The sequence below is a fragment of the Micrasema longulum genome, unplaced genomic scaffold, assembly GCF_059751315.1.
Source record: "Micrasema longulum isolate JH-2025_06_02 unplaced genomic scaffold, ASM5975131v1 h1tg002546l, whole genome shotgun sequence".
NCBI classification, from domain to species: Eukaryota; Metazoa; Arthropoda; class Insecta; order Trichoptera; family Brachycentridae; genus Micrasema; species Micrasema longulum.
Window position 1 is genome coordinate 51,597 of NW_028279685.1, and position 27,375 is coordinate 78,971.

Genomic DNA, 27,375 nt, shown 5'->3' on the forward strand with positions numbered 1-27,375 from the left:
ACATGAGAAATTATACTTGAAATTGAATTATTATAAAAAATATTTCATTCATATAAAATACATCTCATATCCACCCATGTACATTATCTCTGTTTCAATCACGTCTGAAGAAACATCTTTCTTTTCCTTAATCTCTCCGCTTTTCCTTTTTAAAAATACATTTATTTATTTTCAAATACATTTATTTCTATTTTTATATATCTTTAGCTTTTTAATCTTTATTTTCTATTGAATATGTTCCGTAACTTGAATTATAAAAATAAAACTTTTATTTTATCGGTCGGTTGGAAGAAATTGCCATTTGGCAATAAGCCCGCTAATGTACAAATAACATTTTGAACAAAAAGTTAAATAAATAACCGTTAATAAAATAGACATTTCAATAAAATAATAGTGAAAAATTAATTCATCATAATCATTCCTATTCCGCACCTAATGGTGCATAGAGTACTGCATCGGTACACCAATCGCACCGCGTCTTGAGCATTTTTGTTACATGGAGGTAAGATTCCAGAATATTTATTCTAGAGTTAAAACACCATTTTTAAAATCAATATTTCATATAAACCATGCCGGGAATCGAACCCGAGACATCTTGCGCGGTAGGTGAACGCGCTGACCATTACACCACGAGGCTGACAAAAAATAATGAATAAATATAAAAATAATAAATAACCTAAAAAAACTAGCAATGTAACATTACGCGGCGGCCTCCGTGGTGTAGTGGTCAAGACGCTTGATTCACGCACAGAAGGTTCCGGGTTCGATTCCCGCTGAGAACACAAATATTAAAATGTGATTTTTCTCAAGCCTGGGTGCTCTGTGATGTAATTCACCACTGTAATTAGGCCTCCTGGCCTGTTGTGGTTCAAAAAAATAAATGTAAATAATGTAAAGTATTACCACGAAATTGAAATGAAATGATTGTAATATTTATAAATTTATATTTTATAAACGTAAACGGCAAATCTGCCTTTTACAAACATTTATAATATTAACATATTTGGTAAAATATATATATATATATTTTAAAACATGAATTACCTTATACCCAAGATTTATATAAAAAAAAATTAAACCAAAAATTTTACAAGATTTATATTTAAAAAATTAACCTAATAATTATACAGCATATTCAGTAGAAAATTTAAATAATAAAACATTCTACAGTAAAACAACAAGAAAATTATAAGTACTGTTTCACACAGCTAGGCAAAGTGAACAAAAAACTGTAAATATATATATTATGAAATGCATGAATAAATTAATATAATTACCATTCACCATCTTTGAAAAAGTTCAAAAGGTTTGTTCTATAGGAACAATACCCTACACTAAATATATCAGATACGTGGGAATAACTATTGCCGAGTCCATGAAGTCTCTTTAATACGGCATTACAAGTATACACTGTCCGTAAATTGTCGCTACAAAACGGTGGCACCTGTCTAGTCATTCTTCCAGGCACCCTGAAGTTGATGAGAGGTAATAGTTCAGGGCAATCCCATATTGAATTTACAATTTTGAATAAATTTAAAAGGTCTATAATATGAATATAACAACGCATATTCTTCCACAGTCACACATCTGGACACACTCGCACTCTCGCACTCCGGTTGCGTCTGCTGTTGACGTGTTGACAAGACCAGACTTGAGATTTTCGTTTATCTAATCATGTCACGTGGTCACGTGGTCACGTCTTTATTGGTTGTTCTCGTCCTACGTTATCATTCATTCTAGCCATATACATCTGTTTTACTACTTTTTCCTCTTCCATTTGTTCTACACGGCTAAACCACCTCGGTGACTCTTTCTCAATCTTGTCCAGTGTACCTGTCTTAGGGCCGCGATTATGAACGGCTGTCTTCGTCAGTATATACTGAGACGGTATAAACTCCTCTTTTCAAAATAGATGGTACAGAACTTCCATTCATAAGCATTTAGGGTGGCACGATCAGGTTAACGAAGTTATTCGTAAACTTTATAGCAGTTTGCACTCACTTAAAAGGTTACAGAATTACTTAGGGAGTGGTCAAGACGCTTGACTCACGCACGGGAGGTTCCGGGTTCGATTCCCGGTGAGAACACAAAAATTAAAATGTGATTTTTCTCAAGCCTGGGTGCTCTGTGATGTAATTCACCACTGTAATTAGGCCTCCTGGCCTGTTGTGGTGCAAAAAAATGTAAAATAGAAAAAAATATACGAAAGTCTGAGAAAATAAAATTTACTTAAAAATCTTCATACTTTTTTTTTGTAGGATCAATATTTTCCAAGATACCGTTTGAACATCAAATACATTTTATGAAAATAGCGGAATAGCGCTATTAGCACTAACTTTTTACTAATTATTTGATAGTTGACCTACCAAAAGTCATCATCATCATAAATAAATTAAATAGTAAAATAGTAAATAGTAAATAACGGTATTTTACCGCGACTTTTGGTAATATTACGCAATTTTACATCAATAGTGTTGTGGTGCATATTTCAGTAACTCTTTCCTACTTCTAAATTGAGTCTTGGCGGTTTATTTCTTTAAAAAAAACAAAATCACCGACACGTCAGTCTGGCAACCGCGGAGTTTTAAAGCCAAAAACCTGCGACCCAAAAAAAATTAACTCGAATTTTAAAATTAATCGTACGTGAAAATGAATTTACCGAAACGGACGTGTCGTGCGGATTTATACGATTCGTCTGGAATGAGACACTGAAATGAACCACGTGATACAAAGAACGCGGATCATTTCGGTAGTTGCAGTTTGCAGTTTGCAGTTTGCAGTAAAGTACACTCGCGCAGTGAACCAGAGGACGCCGACGGACAATAAAGCGGTGACAAAATGCAGCTGTTTACCATCTTGTTGGGTGGTTTGTTTTTTCAGACTATGACCGATTGCCTCCAGCAGACAGTTGAAGGTAAATTATATACCAATTTATTTGTTTATGCATGGCATATTATTTGTGTACTAAGTTTGTAAATTGATTAAAATTTACACACCAAATAATATCTTCTTCTTTCTCAGCCGTCTGTCCGCCGCTGGATACGGGCCTCGTCCAATATGTTCCATTCCCTGCGCATCTTTTCTGGGCCTTTCGGCTTTCCGCCGCGCCGCCTCCGTTCCAGAAATCCGGGTGTCCACCTCCTGTTTCCCCGTCTCGCGACTCGCAACAGCTCTTTGCCATTTTAATTTAGCGATACAGTCTGTCACATCGGCGTCTAATTTTTCAGATCGAATTTCGCATAACACTTTAAAAATAATTATTATAAATATATCCGACCTAAATTAATCTATTTTACTTTATTTAATACACGATTCAATTATAGAATAATTATATTTTTTTACGTCCCGACTTGTTCGAAAATTCCGCGTTAAGTCGGGACTCCTCTATGCAAAAATAGGCACATTTATTATTATTATTATTTATTAAATATACAAAATACAAAATTTTTTTTTTTCATTTTTCATTTTGCGCATTCGCCAAACGTAAAAGCCTGGACTCTTTTTTGTTAAGTTACAACCTGAATTGTTTATTTTAAATAAAGGTTACTGAATAAAATAAAAATAATAAAAAACGTGTAACTGGATGGCAGGCGCTACTGTTAAAAAAAACATTTTTTAATGGGGTCTATGTTTGAGTTTGTTCAAATGTTTGTAGAGAAAAGACTGGATTTCATCCCCTCGGGAATCATTAATATTAACAAATTACAACAGTGATATGGACGTTTAAACATAGGCAAAATGGTGAATGTTACACAGTGTGTAATGTGGTCACTCAAAACAGTCAATGACAGATTAAAGCTCTGTAAATGCCTAGACTTCTATATTCCCTTCTCAACAATGACTAATCAACAAAGGCTAACCTTTCTTTTACAACAAATTTTTCAAAAATTCTTCAGAATTCTGCATAATTTGCACTAAAAATCACATATTATACTATATTATATTGAATTTTTCTTTATGCGCTCAATATTTTCAAAGTTGTATTCTATAGATACAGTTCTTCAAACGAATGTCTGTAAATTTCATTCGTTACACGATAAAAAAAACTTCAGTAAAGCCGCCGTAAACCCTTACTTTCTATATTTTTTGGGTGACCCGCGCAAGTCGGCTTCGATGCGAGGATTCAACTACCATTGCAGGAGCCATCTCCAGAATAAACCATGTGTTTTATAGAGAGAGAGAGAAAAAGTGTGAAAAGTGTGAAAATACCGTTAGATTTTTTTTTTGTCAGCAACAAGGACCCGAATTTGCGCCTTTCGCAAGGGTCGTTGAAGGTAATAAAAGTCTGTCCGCTCGGGCAATCGGGAGCCTATTGTTCTTGCCGAGAAGGTACCCCCAAGAACCGGCCACATGTCAATATTTGTGAAGCTCAGGACACTTTTAAAAACGCGAATAATAATAGTTTAAAATAATATTTATATTTTAAAATCCAAATCACTTTATTTACATAAACAACATATTTATATTTTACAATTTTTATGAAAATTATAACGGCGACCATCACGCCGTAAAAGTAGGTAGAGAGGATGGAACGCCACGTCACTCTATCTCAGCATATAGACTTCGCTTCTTCTAGCTTCATACCTATTCTCTTGCACGCTCGCCGATTATTCCGATTCTTATCATAAGTTAATTATAAGACTAGATTAATTTAATATTTAAGTTTAGTAGACTAAGTTTTAACAACACCATTTGGCGGGGAAGACGGAATTCGGCGGGAAAAGAAGACCGCCCCAACCGAAGCGTGCGCCCGCCAATCAGAGCGACGAGACCAACCGGGAAAGGGGACGTCTAAAAGATGATAAAAACCGTGACGCCCGCTTCCCGGACTCTCTTTCTACGGAACTCTCTTCGGCGGACCCACTAGCCGAACTCTCTTCTCTGGAACTCTTCATCTTCGGACTCTCTTCTCCTGCGTCTGTTGATCTCAAGGGTCACGGGCGGGTGCCTTGCCATCCCCGTGGCCCAGTCAGCAGCCCAGTCAGCAGCCCAGTCAGCAGCCCAGGAGAGAAGCCACCGAGCTGGCTAACCAGCCCTGAAGCCGCAGCCCCGACGCTGCCGCCTACGACGTAACCCGTGCGCTCACGTCGCCGCACCACGGTGATGCAGCCCTCGCGCCCACGCGCCCACGCGCCAACGCGCCCACGCGCCCACGCGCCCACGCGCCCACGCGCCCACGCGCCCACGCGCCCACGCCGCTGCGCTCATGACGAGCCGCCCACGTCGTGCGTCCCTCTACGCACCCGACGTCACTTCTCATGCCCCGCCATGGGACAGGAAGCCACGCCGCCGCTCATGACGAGCCGTCCTCGCGGCACACCTCACCGCAGCTGGACGCCGCCGTCCCAGCTACCCCTGTCGCCGCAGCCAGATGCTGCCCTCCCCCTACTATGCGCCACGCCGCCGCCCCCATCGCGTCCTGTGCACAAGCCGCACGCCAAGGACCCACGCCGCCTTCGCGTCACCACGCCGCGCGCCGCATCAGGACGTAAGGTTAATTTTAAGTTTATGGTTTAAGTAGGTTAAGTCTAATTCTAAGCTAGGTTAGATATTGTTTATAATTTATTTTAAATACATTTAATATCCACAATCTATCTTTATTCTTCTCTTACCCTCCACATTGACATAATTAAACTGAATGCAACTTTAATCTAATTGTTATTCTTTACGAATAACTGGCGCCCGACTAAACCAAACGTCTCTCACTCTCTTAATTATTTTTTTTTTTTAAATCTAATTTTTATTTAAAATTATATATTTTTTTGTTTTAATTACGTTTTCGAGGTTGTCAAGTGTTTATCTAATAGACTACTAACTTGTACCGTATCGCAGTCGGCAGTGGGCACATTCCGTGTCCTTTTTGTAGTGTGTTGTGCCGGGAACCATTTTGAGTTTAATTTTAGCCCGTCTTCTTTGTTTATGTTGTTTGTGTATTTTAATTACTTCTTTTATTATTCTTGCACTGTTATTTCTAGCTTTATCTAAAATGTTGGGTTCAAAGGCGAAAATATGTCCTGTGTCTATAAAACGTTCCGATATAGCTAATTTTTCGGGGTGCCCAAGTTTACAAGTGCCGAATCTTTTGCAAACTAGCTAATATTTCCTGTATGTATTTGTAAATATTTTGACAAATACTGCGCTGGTTTACAGGTCGGTGACCCTATCGCGCTTACTAAAGGTTAAGTAGCATATCCTTTTTGTGTATCTCCGGCAGGCTAATATATACTGCAATGGTAGCCGAAACGTCGGAACGAATCCAACTGACACGGGATCACCCGCAAAAGATACACATTGATAACAACAGCCGTGAAAATCTACGGATCTCTTTGATTCTCCTGAAAAATGGGCAGTTTATGACATTTGAAGTCTTTAAAACAAGTTCTTTAATTGGAAATTATATTTATGCATAATTTTCTTGCAGCAATTGTGTTAAGGGCATCAGAGTAAAATGTAATATATACACAACAGATTTTTTTATATATTTTTTTATATTTTCTTAAAGTTTTTGTGCATTACGTCAATTGTACGTTGGCAGGCTAGCAATAATGCCAAATGGCAATTTACTTCAACCAACCAACAAAATTAAAGTTGTTTAAATGATATATTTCCAAGTTACAAAACATATTCAATAGAAAATAAAAAGCCTGAAGAACAAAACTGGAAATAACTAAATATATATACAGGATGTTCATTAAACCCTGTCACATCCAAAACCACGATAGTCAGTATGAGCAAGAAGACATATTAGCACATTAAAATAGTTTTTTAGAACGAATAAAATTTTAATTAATAAAATATCAAAAAAAGTTAATGGTTGCTTACTTCTGAAGGGGAGAAACGATCATTTTGGTTTCGGATTTGACAGGGTTTAAAGAACATCCTGTATATATATATATATATATACAGGACATATGTATATATATATCTAAATAACCTTAAATCAATACTATTACTCAACGGGAAAGGGGAATAAAGAGGAAAGAGGAGGGAGATGTTTCTTCAGACGTGATTTAAACAGAGATACTGTAGCAACATCTTCGATAGTGAGTCACAGAGGAATCACGAATGGGCATTAAGACAGTGCTTTCAGAATTAAAATGAAGAGACAAACCGCAAACTCACAAGCGTCGAAATGTTTCACGGAAGTAAATAGGTTTGTGTGTGTGTTTCAGATTGTGGCGAGATACGGAAAATCGTCGATACAATCAATCGCCTGAGATCTCAAAAAACAAATAAACTGAATTTATATAGAGTGGTGAGTACCATCCCCACATTGGCTTATTATGAAAGTAAAGAATTACATATTTGGAAGTGTTTTTCTTGGTCTTCCCCGACTTCTGAAACCATTCATATTTGCACCGTCACCTTTTTAGCCGTTCTTTCGCCGTCCATTCGCACTCCGAACAGGATTCTCGATTGCGTCGATAATGCTCGTCTCAGCCTGGCACACTTCACTCTGCACACTGCACGGATCTCGACATTTACGCGCGTACACAGTATATTCAAACAGAGATTACGCATTTCGACACCATTAAACCTGCACTCTTCGATCATTGTTCTTCCGATTCCACACTTCAGCACCGGGACTCTATCATTTAACCGCTTATTTCGCCTTCTACCGCAAACATTTATTTCCCGGATACTCAAATTCTTCTTCCTGCTTCTCGATAACCCCACCGCGGTCACAATTATCTCACATTTTGTCACATTAGATAAATCAACATTCGTTGGCCGATCCTTTCCATCGGAAGACTCACTTTGTTACCGAGAATTGCGGGTTCATTTTGTTGCTATCAAAAATCACCTGTTTTTGAAATCAAATATTTCCTTTATTCATTTATTTTATTTTTATTATTAATTTCGATTCCAAGTTATTCCAAATATGGAATAACAAGATTTATGAACGATTCATGCAATAATAGTAATGTAAGAGTCCAATTAAAGTTTTTAAGTTCTAAATAAAACTTTTTGTAAATAAACAAATGAACGGAAAAAAAGAGGCCTTAGGGGGATGTTAAAGGATAAGGAAGATTAGGGTTGGGATAATTTAGGAAAAAAAGGGTATTCTTTTGAGGGGTTTACCCATAAAAATTCGTAAATCGAATGAAGACTAGAACATAACGTGAGAGTGGTTGTAATTTTTTTATTTATTAGGTTTTGTCTTCCTTTATATATTTAACCGTAAGTTTCTCTTTTCTGTTAAATAGCGCCATTAGGATTTTTCTGTTATTGCTTATTTAAATGTTGGTTGGAATTTTGTTAGTTTTGTTATAAATGTACATTATTTCACTTTATATTTTGTGTTATTCTTGTACTTATATTTTTGCTGTCTATTGTTTGTGCCCATATTGTTATTCAGTAAATTAATGTAACTCGTGTTGGGCCGATGTTATCGTGATTTAGCAGAAGGCCCTAATATAGGGGAAAAAAGTGATACGTAGTTAAATAGGGTAGTCCGAATAATTTATTTTTAAAAGTAAAAAGTTAGGAATGGAATATTAAAAAATAAAAAATAATCAACTTGTTACATTCCGCGCAGCTAGGATTAATGAAGGAGTTTTGAGCGAAGTTATCGTATGGTGTAGGATTGTAAAAAAAATGGAATTGTCTAATAGATCTGGTAGGGCACTTGAGATGTTTGCTTTCAAAGAGATGAGTACTTTCCTCGGTTGATCTGTTATCGGCTAGAGAGTGATTCCTGAGATGCTGAGTTCCAGCTGGACAGCTGTCCTTCCATCTCTCCGTGGTCTTCCGGGCAGGTTGCGACCAGCTGGGATTTCACGGGCCGCGACACGGGAGATCCCGGAGCCGTCCATTCTATCGAAGTGATCTCTCCAGAATCTTCTCCTAGTTCCGCTCCACCGTGTCGCTCAACATCTCGGACATCACACTTCTGTCTGATTTCTCGATTCCGGATTCTGCCCCTCTCTCTCTCTTCTCTCCTGTTGCCCTCGGTACTTTCATCTCTGACGTTCTGAGCAGATTTTCGGTTCTCACCGTATCTGCCCTCGTCTCTACTGCATACGTCATGATCGGTCTGATATACGTTTTTAATATACGCATCTCGCTTTCAATCCGCGAGTGTCTATTGCGCTATACGATATTCTTCAAGCACCCAGATATTAGTTTGTTCGAACGCCTAAATATTTACAAAACATGACATGTTCCACTGTCTCATCATTTATAGTCAGTTTGCATCTCTTAGGGTGCTTACATATATATAATATTTATGTTTTTTGATGATATTTCTTGATAAAACTCAAGATCAAAAAGTTAATGATTTTGATAAAATTATAAATAAAGTTTTACTGTTTTATTATTTTGACCGACGAGCGCTTTCGCGTAAGTAAGCATTTTCAAGACTGGTAAATAGTTTACAACGTTTACAGCTTTCAAACTAATTCTAACATATTTCGGAGATAAGGAAATCGGGGCAGAAAACGTCAACATTTACAATTAGTTTGCTAAACAGTTTATTTTTGGGAGTTTTTGGCGAAATACAAGAGTGGAAATACACTTTTTTTAAGTGATTGCAACACTTTGATTTCATGACGGAGAAGTTTTCATACCTATAAACAAATAGCGAAATATTTGAAGATACACACCCACTACCTACATAAAAAGTAAAACTAAACTGAAAAGTTTTATTGATAACTTTATTTATAACTTCATCAAAATCATTGGCTTAGATATTTTTAAACTTTTTGTTTTACTGACTGAGATACTGGAAATTATGCTAGATATGCTATGTTCTGTGTTAAAATAAGTACTTTCAATCATATCATTCAACATTTTGAATAGGAAGCACATGTGAGAATATAGAAATATTTCATCATTCAGTAAGAGAAGTCAGATTATGGCGAGATAAAGAGTCGTCGTACGAATCGAATGTTACACGAGCTTTACGATTGCGAGATTTCAAGAATTTGTTTTATATTAGATCTAAGTAATAACAACTGATCGTGCAGGTATTAGGCACATTGGGCACATTGGGCACATCGGGGGTTCTCTGGAACCCGACAGAACTGAATTCAAGATGGCTTCGAAAGTAGGCGTTATACAAAGTTTAAATTGAAGCTGTGGATTTTAACGATTCAGGGTTGCGTATGATAAAGCGCGAGTTTTTGTGAGTTTTGCCAACCGACGCCCGAATGTTTGATGAAAATGAGTTTTTCGTCTATAATCACGCCGAGATCTTTTAACTTCTTTATGAAACTGTAGCTCAATCACAAATATCTATCGACGTGCCAATAAGCGACGTGATAACAATTTCTCACCATTGTTGTTTATCGTATTCGCGATCACAATACAACGTCCGTGAACACCTAATATTAAATGTCAAAATATGGAAAATATTCCAAAACTGCTATTTCTATTTATTATTTATGATGCTATCCATCGCTTTTAGCCGGCGGCGGCAGTTGGCAAGCCAAATGTCAAGAAAGCAGTCGCCATAGTAATTGTAATTTAATTTTCACTTTTTTGTATTACCCAGATATTCTCCTTACTATTTTGCAAATGCAGTATACTGTATTATTTTTAAAGTAAACGCCGATTTTTCGCCAGTGAACTAAATTTATTTACTAGGAAAACAAAAAATAAACCGACACGAGGGTTGACTTAGAGATTACACACACGTTGACTTATGACTGCGATAACTTAAGCATTAGGATGGTTCGATTTCTAATTTTTTGGAAATTCAAAACGGCCTTATGCGGAAAAAATGTTCTGTAGCCTACAGATTAAGGGAAAAATAAACAATAAACTATATATTTACGATAACATTTGCCGCGGGACTTGGAATTACGTCTGCACTATGAACCAATATTTTATGCACAGGAGCCGGCATGCGATACCAAGAATAGAGACTTATGTATAATTTTCTAGTTTCAACACAAAGGTCGTTAAATTCAACGGTATTTATTTCAAAACCAGAAGACAATTTCCTTAAAAGAATATCGAAATTCTTAATGATTGTTACATTTACTCCTGTAATCTGAGCACTCTGTTCGGGGTTTCCAAAAAAAGGACGGGCAGTGTTTCCATCGTTTGAAGAACCAAATCCTGGTTCGTTACCTGATTTCATCGGTTTGCTGTTTAACGTTTGCTTTGTCTTCGTCGTCTCTAATCTGCCATGTTTTAACATAATAACGATAACCAATATGTATACAACATTCGGAACAACGACTCTACGCATGGAAAGTGGATAAACCAAATCCAAAATGTTCTTTGTTACTTTTAAAGTGCCCAGATTTATCGTGCATTAGCTTAGGAATAGCGCCACATATGTAACATTTTTGTGCAAATAGATTTTCAGTCAAGGCGTTGCAGACTTTTTCGTCGATCATAGACAACAAAAATTTATGCTTAATAGTAATCTAAGTATCTTTAAAATTACGTTTCAGCTCTTTAACTTCACAAACATCAACAGATGAAAGAATCTAAGGAATATAGATGTTCAAATATAGGCAGAATGGTGAATGTTACACAGTGTGTAAAGTGACCAATTAAACCAGCCATTGACAGGTCATAAGCCCTGTAGATGCCTAGACTTCTATATTACATTCTCTTAAATGTTCTTCATCTCTGTTGTAATATGTTAATATAAACAGCTCCTAAGGGAGTTGAATCCAGTCCTTGTCTACAAAAATTTGGACAAACTCAAAATATTGTTGAAATTACAAATAGTCGGAAATGAATGGTTTACTTCATCCAAAACTTTATTACTTTCGGATTTTGTAAACCCATTTGTTTATTTGGCAAATATAAATTTTATTGGGCGGAATTACGTGGTTCGTCTACGAAGGCCGTGGGTTTTGCCAAATGGTGTTGTTGCCGTCATAGTGAGAACCAACGAAAATACAAACAAAAACTCGTCGGTATTCTCCGTCTCCTCAAATCTCTGTTCGTACGTACTGTGGCCACATCCCCATTTACTTACAAGCGAGAAAGATGAATTAGGGGGTACACTATTAAAAACATCACGCTGTGCCTCTATTAAGCGCTCGATAGTTTTATCCAATAAACAGACTTTCGCGCGACCGCAGCACATTTTCGTACATTCGCGACAAATATACCTAAAATTTGTCATTTTTTTTAAACCTGGTATCATTTTAGCGCTGGCAACCCTTTACTGACGTGACGTGACATAAGTAGCCAATCAGAAACCAGAATAGCGCCTAGAAAGAACGGCACTTCTTAATTTCGCGAAATGAAATTTGTAGAATGAAAATTATAGCTGTGTCCTTATCTAACTAACGGTAGTCCCATAAAGCTGTCTCGAATGTTAGTGGCGGGGCGGTGTCGTCGTGATTACTCGCGATTCGCGAAAGTTCGCTGCGAGAGTATTTAAAGCGAGTTACGTTCTGCGGCAAGCATAGCAGTATGTATTTAGCAGTACAGTGAATAGTGACGGTTTGAAAATAGTAATCGGAAGGTGGAAACTTGGAAAGTGAAGTACTAAATAGTTTGATAGTGTGGTGAAGCGCTGAATGAAGAGAACTATAGACAGCTATTTTCGAGCCACACCGGCGGTGGCACCTACTAAAAAACAGAAAGAAGAATGTGAAGCTGGACCATCCGTTCATCATAATGAACCACACGTGCTCAATACAGATTCTGGGTCGTCTAGTCTGAAACCATCTGATAAAGGAGAACGGCACTATAATAAACAATGGGAACAGAAATACAGTTGGCTAGTTTACGATACCGAAAGTGGAGGTGCATTTTGTAAACTATGCCAAATTTTTATGAAAAATGAGCCAAAAGTTTTGCAGAAGACAGGTGGGGTGTTCACAACAGTTCCATTCAAATCATTCAAAAAGGCTTTAGGAAAGGACGGAAAATTACAGAAGCATGAGCATTCATCAGCTCATACTATAAGTGTAGAAATGGAAAATCTCAGAAGGCAGGCCATGAAAAAACCCATTCATACTCAAATTATTCAACAGAGTGAGAGTGAGAAAGAGTTGAATAGGAAGGGCTTAAAAATACTTTTGAGAGGTTTGTATTTTTTAATAAAGGAAGAAGTAGCTCACACTACCAAATACGAGAGTTTGATTGAAAGTATTCTTGACAAAATGAATGACGAATTTAAAGCATGGAGACATGCGCTAAGTGAGCGGTCTAATTATAGTAGTAAGGAAACAGCTTGTGAACTACTAGAATGTATAGGTGAAGTTTTAAGAGATGAGTTAAAGGAAACATTAAAAAACAAGAAGTTCTCCGTTTTAGCTGATGAAAGTACTTCTTTGAGAAACGAAATGGAGTTAAGTATGATGTTCAGAGTAATGGAAGATAAAACCCCTGTGGAAAAGTTCTTGGCAATTGTCAAAATCCCATATGGAAAAGCAGAAACTATTGCAAATGCTATTGACAAGGAACTCACTGCTCTTAACTTGGATTACAACAATATTATTGCTTTCGGATTTGATGGTGCTTCGAATATGGCTGGAAACGTTGGTGGTGTGAGAAGAAAACTATCAGAAAAAGCAAATAAAGAAGTTCTTTACATACACTGTAAAGCACATATATTGGCCCTTGCAGCAGCTTCCTGCAGAAATAAAAATAAAAAGGTTAAGAGGTTTTTTCATGTTTTAAAAGACATATACAAGCTGTTTAGCAAGTCCCCTAAAAAGAAAAATATTCTACATGAAATTCAAGCAGTGATTAACGATCTTATTCTTAAGATTCCAGAATGTATTGAAGTACGATGGTTATCCCACTACAGGATAGTAAATGCTGTTTTTAGGACCCTCAAGTAAATTATAATGGCTTGTGAACATATTCACAAAGAAGGCGCAGATCTTGCATCACTGGCAGGGGGCATTTTACTGGAAATAAGAAATGAGAGTTTCATCGTCACCTGTCACGTAATAAATGAACTTCTCAGTCCACTTTCTTACCTCAGCAATGCTTTGCAAAAGAAAGACTTGTGTCTCACCAAAGTTATTCCTCTAATTACCACCACACAATTACACTTGCAGGATATTACAAAGCAGTGCGAAGATAGCAATAGCCATCTGCAAATGAAAGTTCAGCTCGAAATTGTGAAATTAAAATCTGAAGTGCACCTGGTTGCTGATGAAAATGTAACTGAAACATTTAAAGGGATTAAGACGTATCGTGAAACCGTTATTAATGAAATAGAAGACAGATTCAATGACAAATCAATTGACATCATGACATTTTCAAGTAGTTTTGAGACCTTTCAATCATTAATAGCTTTACAAGACACAGAAGTAAGAAAGTTTTGTGACAAATTTCCTACGCTTAATGCGGAAAATGTGATAGCAGACCTTAAATCATTTAAATTTTACATCAAGTCAATGTTAGAAAGCGGAATGTACAAGGACACAGGTGAAAATCCAATCGCAAAAATCTTGGAAGCAGACTTAGGGTACTGCGAATTACAAAAACTTTGTGAAATCCTTCTTGTCATTCCCGTCACCACTGCCTCCGTAGAAAGATCGTTTAGTACAATGAACAGGATACTAAATAAGGCAAGAAACAGAATGCTACCTGAAACTTTGATGCATTGTATGATCATAAGCATCGAGGGACCAGAGACTCCAAAAGAAGAATTTCTAGAAAAAGTTGTTGATTTTTACGCAAGAAAAAAGCCACGAAGAATAAAAATTTTGTAAATAATAATTCTTCGTTGCTTTCTACAATTTTACTTTGACACCATCTTTTATTCATTAAAATATTAATAAAAATTGGAATTGATTTTAAAGATTATTTTGTTTCTTTTATTTACTCCGCCCGCGCCCCCCCAGATCTCTTAACCGCCCCCCTGGAGAATTTTGCCTGAAAGAAACACTGCCAATAAAGCTTACAATTTTATTTAAGCACGAGTCTCTGTCACCACTATATGCTCTTCAGGAGGATAACATCTTAATAATAAGATGAAAACACCTTCATGCACCACGTTCTAGTCTGTTTATATGTATGAGTTGTTGACTTAGAGTCTGTATAATATGCTAACGATTCTAGAAATATCTGTGGCACCAGGTGCTGGCTGTGAACCCTCACTAATCTTTCTTATGGCCTTAGCATCTTGTTTACGATCTGAAGAACGCGCTGCTATTTCTGCGGCGGTCATTAGTTCACTGGCACTCCGCGCTCGGGTGAGGTCATCCACTCGACGTTTCTTGGCCCTAAACGAGGAATCTTCAAAAAATTTTGGAGGTCTACCCGCAGCATTAGATGTGTATGGTTGTGGTTGAGCCGCACACACTAAAAATGGTACGCCTTCAGCATCTAACCAACTTGCATATCTCGGACTTTCCGGCAGCCGTCCATTTTTGAGAATTTTTCCTGATTTGCTGAATAATTTTAAAATAATTTTTCTCCGCGAATCATCTGTGATATCAATTAGATCAAATTTTTGATAAAAATAATCGTAAAGATGAGAACCTTTTCGTTTTTTGATCATTTTATCCATTCTTCTAAAAGCTCATTTTTTACTAAAAAGAAAAACTCGAGCTATTGATCTTAAATTTAAATTAAAAAATATTTTGTTGTAGGTACTGTACAGTATTTTTCCATAGTAAATGAAGGTATATTTATTTATTCAGCAATCTAAACCATTCTCACTATTTCTTCAATTTTCACAATATTTTCCTTTGAAATAATATTTATTTGTTTAACTTTTAATTTTATAAAATATGTTTATGTTATTTTATTTTGTAATTGTAACACGAATAACTTACGCATGCCAAATTACATTACTTCAACGAATTATTTGGTGATGGCTGTAATCTGAGGAACTAATACTTTCACATGTTTGTATTACAACATTTTTTATTTACCATTTTTGAGTGAATTTTTTATTTTACTAAATGCTTAAAAGCACTTTTTTCTATCCGTTAAAATGCATACATACATAAAAACAAAATATTATTGTATTGTATTGTATTGATATCTAATTTTATTAAAGGTACTTATACTTTTGATTTCCAAGTATTATATACAACTTTTAAATATATATATATATATCTTAATTGGTAGGTAGTAGGTGTATATATTTATATGTATACATACATAAATATGCCTACCTGTAAAAAGCCAGTAATTGCTATTGACAATAACTGTTATTGAATACCAGTGGCCTTGAAGTGATTTTTCGAAATTATCGAAATATTATTTTTCGGTTGGTATGGATAGAAGTACGAGTATATAGTAGGATTGGAGCTTCGCTAGACATTTGGCTGGTACCACTGATCTTTGATAAGACGCCACCGCTATCGGCATCGACTCTGCCATATGCTCGATATTTTCGGAATCATAGTTTGATGAAGGGGTCGTTCGCATTAAACAGATAAACAGTCAACGATTCCAGGAAATCGGGTTATGAGTGTTGTCAAGCTGGCTATAGCTAGTCCTACTCGACACTCGGTGGGACGTTTTGAAAATTTCTTTTTTTTCTCCATACAAGATCGATCCACCCTATTTAGCATGTTCATTATTGTTCACTGTGATCGCTCAAATGCTTAGCATGTTTTTAAGCACGTTGATAGATATATATATAGTCATTTGTGATTGAACTACTGATCTATTTATTATGCTGATTACAATTATTCCGCAGAGTTGGAATCCTAACGCTTATCCCACAGACTCGAGTTACTATTGGGACAGTGAGTATTCCCTCCATAATATAAACTATTACTTATACAATATACAACTACTGAGAACTTCCGACGACAAAATTAATTTGAATTTAAAGCTCATTGATTATTTTTCAATGATTTAATCGATGGTCGGTTATTTCATGGACACATTTATTTATTTATTTTGTGTTTTTTACAGTATACATAAGAGGTAAAACAGAGTATTCAAAAAATGAATGATAATTACTTAACAACAAAATACGTATTAACACTAAACATAGTAAACGAAAAATCCCACAAAGGCATGGCCTGTTTATGGGTATACAATTAATGTTTATGAACTTTGGCTCCTATAATAAAAAGACAGATATGTATAATATAAAGAAAGAGAAAAGAAAATATTCTGTAAAAGATCAGAAGGTACTTTTTTTATTTTATAGTAATTAAAAAAGGAAATAAAAAATATAAAAAAACATTAAAATATTCCTTATAATTAAAGGGCAACAAAATATATTATGGAAAAAAAAGATTAATTATCTTTAGTAAAAGAAGGATTTTTTTAAAAGTTTGGGATCGATGAAATATAATCGGTAAAAAAGGGATTATAAATTTTTGGGCCTTTATAGGCGTACACAGAGACACGCATATTTTATAATATGCGTGTCTCTGTGCTAGCCTAGTTTTACAATGTGGTTTTTCTAGCACCCGATTCCTTCTTTGACTTAATCTATCTGAATTACTTGTAAATACAGTTTGGTTTTAAAATGTATATTTTAAACAATATATTTGTCTTATTTCCAAAAGTTAAGCTTTAAGGAACAATTGGAAAGAGGGAAAAATGCGATTTTTGTGAAGTGTTATTTTTAAGATTAATTTTTGAACAGTTTCTAATGGTTTAATATGATTGTTGCAAGCTCCCCCCCATACAATTATTCCATGGGAAAGCGATGACTGTACAAGTGCATAACATACCATTTTAATATTATTTATCTGGGCGTAAATACTTAAATACTTACATTATCTCTATATGATAGTATAAAGAAGAATACATTATTTTTTCATGTTGTTTTGTTGTAATAGAAAATCTTTATGGAAGATATTTATGGCGCACGCGCACCACGCATTTGTACGAGGATCTGTTCCTAAATTTGATATAATTCAAAGTAAATAGTGCAACCGCGCCACAGTTTATCTGTTTCTCGTATGAGTAAAACAAGTAGACATTAGTAGAACACATCGCACCTTTAGGACGAAAACGACTCAACTCAAAAAATCAATTTTTTGGGAAATTGCAAAAATAGAAAGTAAATTGTGGACACCTTCGTATTCTTTCGTCGGTTGTTTCGTATTTTTAAAAGTAAGCACCGAATTTTAAGAAAAAAGTTATACCGAAGGCATTCATCTATGAAAAAATAAATGATTATTAGTTTAAACAAGACATTTGTTTAATGAGTCATTATTAGATTGAAAGAAAAAAACAAAAGCACTTTGATGAATGAGATGACATAATTTTTATTAGGTCAGATCAGGTCGCCAAACCATGCGACCATTTATTTACTCACGAAATGACATAAACGTAAATAAGTCACTGAGATTATTGATTATTTAAGTAATAAAATGACGTTAACTTCAAAGTCACTAAGATTGTCGGTTAGTCGGAACGAAACAATCACAAAGCAAAATTTTGTCGTTTTAGTATTTAAAAAAAAAAGTAAACTTGCCATTTGTATCGGGATAAAATCGACTCAACCGGCTTTCGGTCACTATATGTTTGTCTGCGTTGCGTCCTTCACCCAGCAATGTAAACACAACACTGATAGCGTCGCTGAGAAATAAAGAGACCGATGTTACGGGTTCGTCCTATTCCCACCCGAATCTTTATTTTTTAATGCAGAAAGATGGAGAGTGTTTTGTTGTGTTGTGTTTCGTTTTATGATCTAAACTCATTTAAGTTAGTTTTTAGATCATCGTTTTCGTTCTAAAGGTGCAACTTAAGGTTCAGTAATACATTTGGAAAGTATTTTTGAGAAGGTAATTTTAAAGTCTACACACTGTGTAACATTCTCCATTCTGCCTATATTTAAACACCCACATTTCCTTAACTCTGTCATCTCTCGACTTTTGATAAGAAAAAGAGCCGAAACGTTTATTGATTGCGGGTAAAGTTCATCCGTTTTTCACCTACTAATTTAATATCTAATTTTCGTACCCGTTAGTTTAATCGACAATATTTGGAAAATATCTGAATGTTCGCAGGCAAGGCTGGATGTTAATCCATCCCCAGAGATTTACATCTCTGTTGAAACTCTCCTCTCGGAAACACATTTTTGCAAACGGTGTGTGGAAGCCGAGGCTCATGGTCTTATGACCTGTCGTCGTCTGGTTAAAGTGGCCACTTTGCACCCTGCGTCCTTTTTCACTCGATCACCATTCTGCCTGTGTTTGTCTCGCAGGGGACGGCACGCGCCTGTTCGGGGACTCCAACGAACCTTGGGAAATCCTCATCAACCGATGGGCAACTGGATTTAATGAATTCAGGGATGAAGATTTATACCAAGGAAACTGGACTCACAGATACGTACCCAAAAGGAATCCCTCAAAGGTAATCATATTATTTTTTGGCATTTCTACCTAAGAAGTCGCGTTACGAAAAGATTCGTGTGAATTTTTTTATATTGTGATATTTATTTATTTATTTTACTGGGTGAACAAACAGTATGTACTAGTGACGATTCATTCGAATGAAAATAATCGAATGCATTCGATTACCAAATTCATCAGAATGAAAGTCCGAATGCAGTAATTCATTCGAATGCATTAGTGATTGGACTAAATGAATGAATTAGTAACAGTGCAAAACTAATTATTTAGTAATTTCCAAACTAATGAATTCATTCGAATGTAAATAAAGCAATAGGCGTGCGTAAAATTCAACCATTGAAAATGGACCAATGGACGAGCTTTACACCGAATGAATGAATAAAGTAAAGTCATTACGAATTATTAATGACGTGTGCGGTGGTTGGAATAAAATGCTTTTATTTTTTTATAGTTATGTCGGCACAGATAAAGGATAAAGTAAAAAGTATAAATAAAAGTGTATATCAAATAAAAGTGTATAAAGATCTGTTAAAGATCATCCATCTCCCATTACGCTTCCCTTCCTTGCGAGACAAACAGACTTGATTTATCAGCTCGATATGTAATATTTAGTAAACATTGATAACATAAAATAGGAAAGAATTCATTAGTTAAATACCACGATAAAGAAACTTGTATAGCTTTAAAACCGGTCGGTAGAAAAAATAATAAATAAGTTGTTAAAAAGTAAGTTGTGTTTATTTGTTTTATTATTTTGTCTACATATTGACTTGTTATTTCACTAACGCTCAAATCAGAAATGTGTACCCTTAATGTTAAAGCCCTCCGGGCGTAAATAAAAAAAATACTTATTTTTTTTATTTAATAACATTTAGTCAAATGTTTGACCACAAAGTTAATGCTTCCTTCTTCTTCTTATTCTTCTTCAGCCTTATTCTCTCCACTGCCGGATGGCGGATGGCGGATGGCGGATGGCGGATGGCGGATGGCGGATGGCGGATGGCAGATGGCGGCGTCTTCTGAACGCCTCCGTTCCTTCCTATCACCCGATTTCATCATTCACGTTTTACCGACCATCACGGACCCATCTTTTCTGTGGGCTTCCAACACTTCTTTCGTCAGCCCATGGTCTTTACTTTATCATTCTGGGTGTCCGCCCGCCATCATTTTGCCACTCCGAGTGTCCTGCCCACCACCATTTTAATTTTGCTAATGCTCGAAATATTAATACGGTAAAACCTCGAGTCGGCCTTGTGGTGTAGCGGTCAGCGTGTTCGCCTACCGAGCGAGATGTCTCGGGTTCGATTCCCGACATGGTTGACACGAAATATTTATTTAAAAAGGTGTTTTAACACTAGAATATATCGGCGTCCCTGGACTGGTACCTGAAGCGTAAGACTGATCATCTTACCTTCATGTAAAAAAAAAAATGATCAAGATACACCGCGATTGGCGAATCAACGCAGTTCCCTACGCACCATTAGGTGCGGATATGGAATGATGATGATGAAAACCTCGATATAACGGACCTCTATTTAACGAACTAAAACGGACAAAAAATCATGTCAAATGTAAAACCATTAAACACGTCCTGTTAATATTATACACATGGCCGAATTCGAGTGTCGCCGCGTGTCGGCAACTCATTCATGTATGATTATGTATTATTATGGAATCATTTTGCCAACCGGACGAATATAGCACGGAAAGTTTTTAGATTTTAGATGAAGTAATGGTTGTATCGCAGGATAGAGATGATGCGGAAGATACGAGAGGACGGCGTACCTTGCGAAACTTCAAGTGTTATAATTTAAAATCAACCACTTTTAAGTTTGCCGCAGCACGGAAATATGTGAAAGAGCAAACATTAAAAATGGTCGGAAGAATTTGTTCGATGGCCAAGATGCAGACGTAGATTTAAAAGGGTCAAAAGTTTCCGATTTCCGTAGGACAATACGTAATAATGCCGGAGAAGAAGAGAGAGAAGATGTTTTGCAATGGCCAGAAGTAGGTGGAGGTGACCCCGGTCGATATCAAACAGCGACGTCGCTCCGAGACGACCTTGTATAGAACGGACTTTTGGCTTCAACGGACACTCCCTCCGCCCAGTCAGTCCGCTATATCGAGGTTTTACTTTAATACTAATGTATTTCTTTAAGAGCATTTAAAACATCCACAAACAATATCCATATAAAGATCGGTTTGCATTTGCAGATGCTGTTTGATCCGCGGGCGTTCTTGGTTAGATGTTTCGAGTCACTCAATGTCAGATTTAAAGAGTGTTATCTTACTCCAAACTCGTGGTAAGTCAATCGAAGACCATGTTTTAAAAACTTCATTTTTTTAGGGGAGTGTTTAAACTGAATACAACAGTATAACTATGTTATTTATATTGAAACAAAGGGGTACATAACATACATTTAGCAGGTACATAGGAAGCCCGACTCGGGGTGTAATGGAAGAGCGTGGGATCTTCACATAGGGTGGATTATTTAACTTTGATTTAGGATAGTATTAGTAAAAACTGAATAGGTTCTCGTTTATCGTGTGAATTCGGTTCGGAAATTGTACGTACTTTATTTAGTATGTTTGAGTAGATAATATATTTAATGAAATACAATTGCGGATAATGAACTTAAAGTGCACTGCATGGAACTCTAGAATTTTATAAAATGATTTTTTGAGTTTGTCCAAATGTTTGTAGACACGGACTGGATTCAACTCTCTATGGAGCTGTTAATATTATAAGAAGGTAATATAGAAGTCTAGGCAGATGCCTGCAGATCTACAGGACTTATGATCTTGATGAATTATGAGGGAGTTAAGTCCAGTCCTCGTCTACAAACATTTGGATAAACTCAAAATGTTGTCGATGAATTCATCTGTACACGAAGAAGCAAAGAAATTGAAATAAAATTTTCAGGAGTCATAAGCCCCGTAAATGCCTAGACTTCCATATTCCCTTCTCAACAATGATTTCCCTTTCTGTCACAACAAATTTGGATATGAATACAACAGTTTTACTCTGATATTTATATATTTAATGAAATACAATCGGAGATAATATTCTTCTAATGCACAGTATGGAACTCTAGAATTTAAAAACATGTTTTATGTAGGGATATTTAAATTTTGAGCGTGACTGTGACATTTGCTGTTTTGGGACCTTTGTGGTCTTAAGTGCAAGCTATGATGAAACTAGTATGAATGTTTGAATTAAAAAAGCGGTTTTTAAGAAAGATGTGTATAAGTTCTCTAACTCTCTATATTTGGATTTGTAAAAGTATTCAGTAAACACTGCTTAAACGGAATTGTAGCTGACGCGCTACCGACGAGTTAGCGGGTCCACCACTCTTCACGAGGTCGTCCCTTCCGCTGTTTGTGAGGCCGCGGAAACCGAAGGGCGAAACACGAGCGCTGGTTCACTGCAGCGAAAAGCCGCTTCGACTAGAAGTCCCGAAAAGGACTTTTAATTCCAAGAGAGCGCCGCGGCCGGGATCCGTAAGGCGAGAAGTCCAGAAGTCGAATCCGAGGGCAGGCGAAGGACTTGTAGCGTAGTCGGTATCGACGGAGAGTAGAGCGGGAGATGATTCAAACACGAGTGAGCGATTAAGACTGATTTATTTGACGTCGCTGCGTCCTTTTATACACAACAAATCTGCGCGGCCAACACCGCCGGCCAATGGCGGGCGGGAGTAAGCCGACCAATCCCGTCGCGAGAGAGATAGCGCGTTGTCGCCCGCTCTATCTATCTCTCTCTCGCCACGTATAAGGACTACCTCCCCCCGCCACCCGCCCGCACTATGGTGAAGTACGCGCGGTAAGAAACATGTTTTTTTTTTTTTTTTTATATATTTTTTTTTATTTATTTCGAATACAAACAGATGTACAGGTTAAATGAATATTTAAAAATATATATATATATAAAATGTAAACATAGTAGGGCCTGCCATCCAATTATATGTATTCACTAAATAATACTGTAATAAAGCGACGACGGCTTGAAGTTTAAACTATATAAATAATAAATATACTATATATTAAAATAAGATAAATATGGACAAAACAAGGAGATAGTGGAAAGGAAAAGAAGGAAATTGATAAGGAGTGGTAAAGGATGATTGAAGGAAAGTGAGAGTGGAAAATTGCATTTGATTTATTGATTAAACGAATTATGAATGAAGAGCATGAATCAAGCCTATTAATTCTCTTCTGTACATATTGTATGGAGTGTTAAATATATCAAGACTATTAAATTTTTTGTTAAATGTTTCACATATACGAGGGATTGTAGAATGTTTCCGATGATTAGTTTTAAATTTACGAATATAGAAAATATCAGAGAGTCTAGTTGGCCTGGAGGGGACACGGTAAGCAAGTAGATTAATGAGTTCCGGGGAATCGAATTTATTATTGACAATTTTATAAAGCAGGATCTGATCAAACATATCTCTTCTGTGTGCTAATGAAACAAGGTTATAAAATTTTAATGAAGCTAAATAATTTGGAAAATGCAAATGAAATTTGTATTCTAGTTTTTTCAGGAATTTTTTTTTAACATTCTCGATTCTATTAATATTTAATTTATATACAGGAGACCAGATAGCAGTGCAATATTCAAGATGGGGGCGTACGTATGTTATGTAAAGCAATATAAATGAACCTAAATTTTTAAAAGATTTACACAGCCGCATGATAAATCCAGTCATTTTGTATGCCTTGTTAATTATAGTTTCTATATGACTATTGTAATTTAAGTTTGAGTCCAAAATAATTCCCAAGTCACGTATTTCGTTTACTTCTCTAATTGTTTTTTCATTTATCATATAGTCATATTTTATTTTATTTTTATTACGAGTGAAAGATATTTTGTAACATTTAGACACATTGATATAAAGTTTGTTTTCAACACAGTAATTCGATAATGCATGTAAATCTTGTTGTAACTTTGAACAATCATCTCTACACTTGACTTTAAGGTAAATTTTTTTATCGTCAGCATAACAAAGGTAATAGGCATTTTTGAAACATAACTGAATATCATAAATATAGGCATTAAATAAAAGTGGCCCAAGGTGTGATCCCTGTGGTACACCAGACGGAATGGAGATGAAATCAGATTGATAGCCTTCAATCATAATTGACTGAAGTCTATTATCTAAGTAAGAGATAAACCATCTGTATAAGTCACCGTGAATTCCCAGATATTCTAATTTACGCATAAGAATTCGGTGATCCACCTTATCAAACGCTTTAGAATAATCTGTGTATATGACATCAACTTGCGTTCTGTCATCCATATTGGAAGTGACGTATTCGGTGAAATTTACCATATTGGTTAATACAGAGCGCCTCTTCAGAAAACCATGCTGAAAATTTTGTATATTTTTAAGAATTTTTGGATAAATTTTATCATAAACCATGAGCTCAAATAATTTTGAAAAAACTGAAAGAATTGAAATGGGACGGTAATTTTGAATATTATCTTTAGATCCAGATTTGAAAATAGGGACTATTATTGCTTCTTTAAATTTTGTAGGGAAAGTTTTTTCGTTAATTGATCTATTAAAAATAATAGTCAAGGGTAGTGACAGTGAGTGCGCGCATTGAAAAACGAAAAAAGGAGCAATCTCATCATTTCCACTTCCCTTGTTTGGGTTAATGTTGAGCAGATATTTCGTGACCTCTTTTATCTCAAAAGATGCATTACCAATTGAGTTGTAATCATTGAGTAAATTTGGCGTAGATGAAATATTAAGAGGTTGATCATTAGTATTATTGCTAGGTGATTCATAAGATGTTTTAAAATATTTTAAGAATAGATCGCAGATCTCCTTTCCCCCTGTACCAGATGTCTCTCCATAATGCATAGTTTGAGGTATATTACCTCTTTTGTTAACATTTTTTGCAAATGACCAGAGTTTCTTAGTATTACTTGGAATTTCTCCCTCTACTTTGGCAATGTATATCGCGTAACATTCTTTTTGCTGAGTTTTTTGACGTGACCGGAGCATTGAAAATTCTATGTAATCGAGTGGGTTTTGATATTTAATCCATCTTCTATGAACTTTGTGTTTATTTTTTATTATCTTGATTAAGGCAGATGAGTACCAAACGGGATATTTGTTTTGTTTAATTGACTGCTTAGGAATAAACCGTAAAATAGTATCTTTGAGTATTACATAAAAAGCGTTCACGGAATCATCAATAGACTCAGCATCGATTAAAACCGACCAATCAACCTCGCGTAGATAAGAATTTATGATTGAGTAATCCGCCCTACGAAAAAGAGTGATTTCTTTATGCGGTATAATTAGAGAGGGAGATACTTCTATTCCGATGTCTATATGTAATGCTGGATGGTGAGTATCTACTACTATTTATTATTTATCAAATAAGGGAAATGCGATATATTTATAAATTTAATAATAAAATCCTAATTCTATAGGCCTCGGTGTAACGAAAGCCACCCCCGAAGTTAACAAAATAAAGTCTTTATTAGGGAGGTGGCATTTCGTGTTACATATACCGAGGTTTCTACACTGTTCATTATTCAAGAGGCCCCAGGAAGGTCTGCTGAGTCTATACGACGTCCGTAACATGAATGGTTACGCAACATTTACTTTATGTGTTTGTGTATGGCACATTTTACTGGATTGCAGCGTTAGATTTATTTGCTGCCTACTAAGCCCTGGCTTTAGATATTGCAATTACCCTACTGTGGGTATGATCTTTTTTTCTCCGGCCGAATAACAGCTAAACTGTCACCAAGGACACACACGTGTTTTTACATCCCGAATAATTTGTTTTAGGGATCAATAATACACTGTGTCGTGTTATCGCATAATAATGTGAAAATCAGGAAGGCCATCAAGTGCCGATCTTTCCTGACTATAGAATCTGATCCTACCTGCCACGAGAGAAGTTTGAACAATATGGTGCCCAGAACCCCAGTACAAGGTGGGTAATTGCATTCCTTTGTATTGGGGTTCAGTGGCAAAGAATGTAAAGATAATACAAATCCGCGAACCGGCGATTCGAGCGTCCACCAGCTTGTGGCTAGTGGTGCGATCACCTATAACAGATTATCCAAAACACTTTTTGAACTGCCAAAAGTGGGTGGCGCTACATAGTTGTAGAAATGATAATTATTTGGGAAATTCTCTAAATCGACGTGGACTATTTAGTCCATTGAGGACACACATACGAACATTGCCTTTTATTCATTTCAGGTCGATACAAGTACCCTTCGCAGTTAGACCATCATATCCGAGAGATTTAATATGTGTAAAGAATGCCCAGAAGAATCGATACTATCACGGAAGATGCATAGGAGAGTAAGCCTGACGCCTGACGCCTGACGCCCTTCCATCGACGTATAATTGATAAAGGGGTGTTACTCCCTTACTAAGTAAATCTCAGCTTGAGTAAATATTCGGCAAAAGATAACAAACATATGAATATTTGTGCGAGCGCATAAGCGAGAATGATTAGCAAGGAAGGCAGGAAAGGAACCTATGAAATGAAACGCCATCTATTACGCGGTTGTAGCGAGTTTAATCATGTTTAATTATACGCCATTACCCTCAATGCATAGTTCAATAATATAAATTATACGATATAAATTGAAATTTGCGATTTACTTTGTTTAATTTTTTATTTGTTTTGTTTACATTTATGAGCACACACTATTTATAGATGGATACATATTTTTCACCATATTTAAAATATATTCAAGTTCAAGCTATTCTTTAATTTTAATTGTATAATTTTTCTGTATTTTCCTACTTTAAAGTAATATTTTTCAAACCATTTTATCTGGTTTGGTTGAGTTTTTCTTTTCTATCTTCTTAATAATATGTTTCAAAGCATCAAAAGCAAAATAATATATGTCAATTATTTTATATGTATACAGTATTATAGGTGTACTCTTTAATTTGAATATTAATTAAAACTAATGTCTGAGCACCGGATGAGAAACTATTAATCAATAGTTTATCGGGGCAAAATGCGTTTATGATAGTTTGTTTTCTTTTTAAAATATATTAATACTGTAATAATGTTTTTTTTTTTAAGAAGGTCTGGTTTGGTAAGGTTTGTTTTTTTAATCAGGAAGTTAAGATCTACTAGAAATTGGACATTACAAATGTTTTCTTTCACCAAA

At 35.9% G+C, this 27,375-nt stretch overlaps 1 protein-coding gene across 12 annotated transcripts; it reads left to right on the plus strand.

Annotated features, from left to right (window-relative positions):
• The first annotated feature begins 2,748 nt into the window (after nt 1–2,748).
• On the plus strand, nt 2,749–27,271 carry LOC148271987 (uncharacterized). Of its 12 annotated transcripts, none has more exons than XM_088240658.1 (7): nt 2,772–2,914; nt 7,173–7,255; nt 16,589–16,637; nt 19,064–19,212; nt 21,426–21,514; nt 23,806–23,854; nt 26,444–27,271. In XM_088240658.1, the coding sequence occupies exons 1-7, from the start codon at nt 2,839–2,841 to the stop codon at nt 26,468–26,470; spliced, it is 522 nt and encodes a 173-aa protein (XP_088096784.1). In that variant the 5' UTR covers nt 2,772–2,838; the 3' UTR covers nt 26,471–27,271. The 12 variants fall into 12 exon arrangements, with proteins under 12 accessions (XP_088096791.1, XP_088096786.1, XP_088096788.1 ...); XM_088240654.1 differs by having other exon boundaries at nt 23,806–23,841; XM_088240655.1 differs by lacking the exon at nt 23,806–23,854.
• The last annotated feature ends 104 nt before the right edge of the window (nt 27,272–27,375 follow it).

Bases quoted from the DNA above. Each gene is read 5' to 3' on its own strand.
- LOC148271987 (XM_088240653.1), top strand. From the start codon at position 2,839: ATGCAGCTGTTTACCATCTTGTTGGGTGGTTTGTTTTTTCAGACTATG. The intron at 16,638-19,063 runs GTGAGTATTCCC...TTTGTCTCGCAG, and splicing joins CTCGAGTTACTATTGGGACA to GGGACGGCACGCGCCTGTTC. The intron at 19,213-20,140 runs GTAATCATATTA...ATTCTTCTTCAG, and splicing joins CCAAAAGGAATCCCTCAAAG to CCTTATTCTCTCCACTGCCG.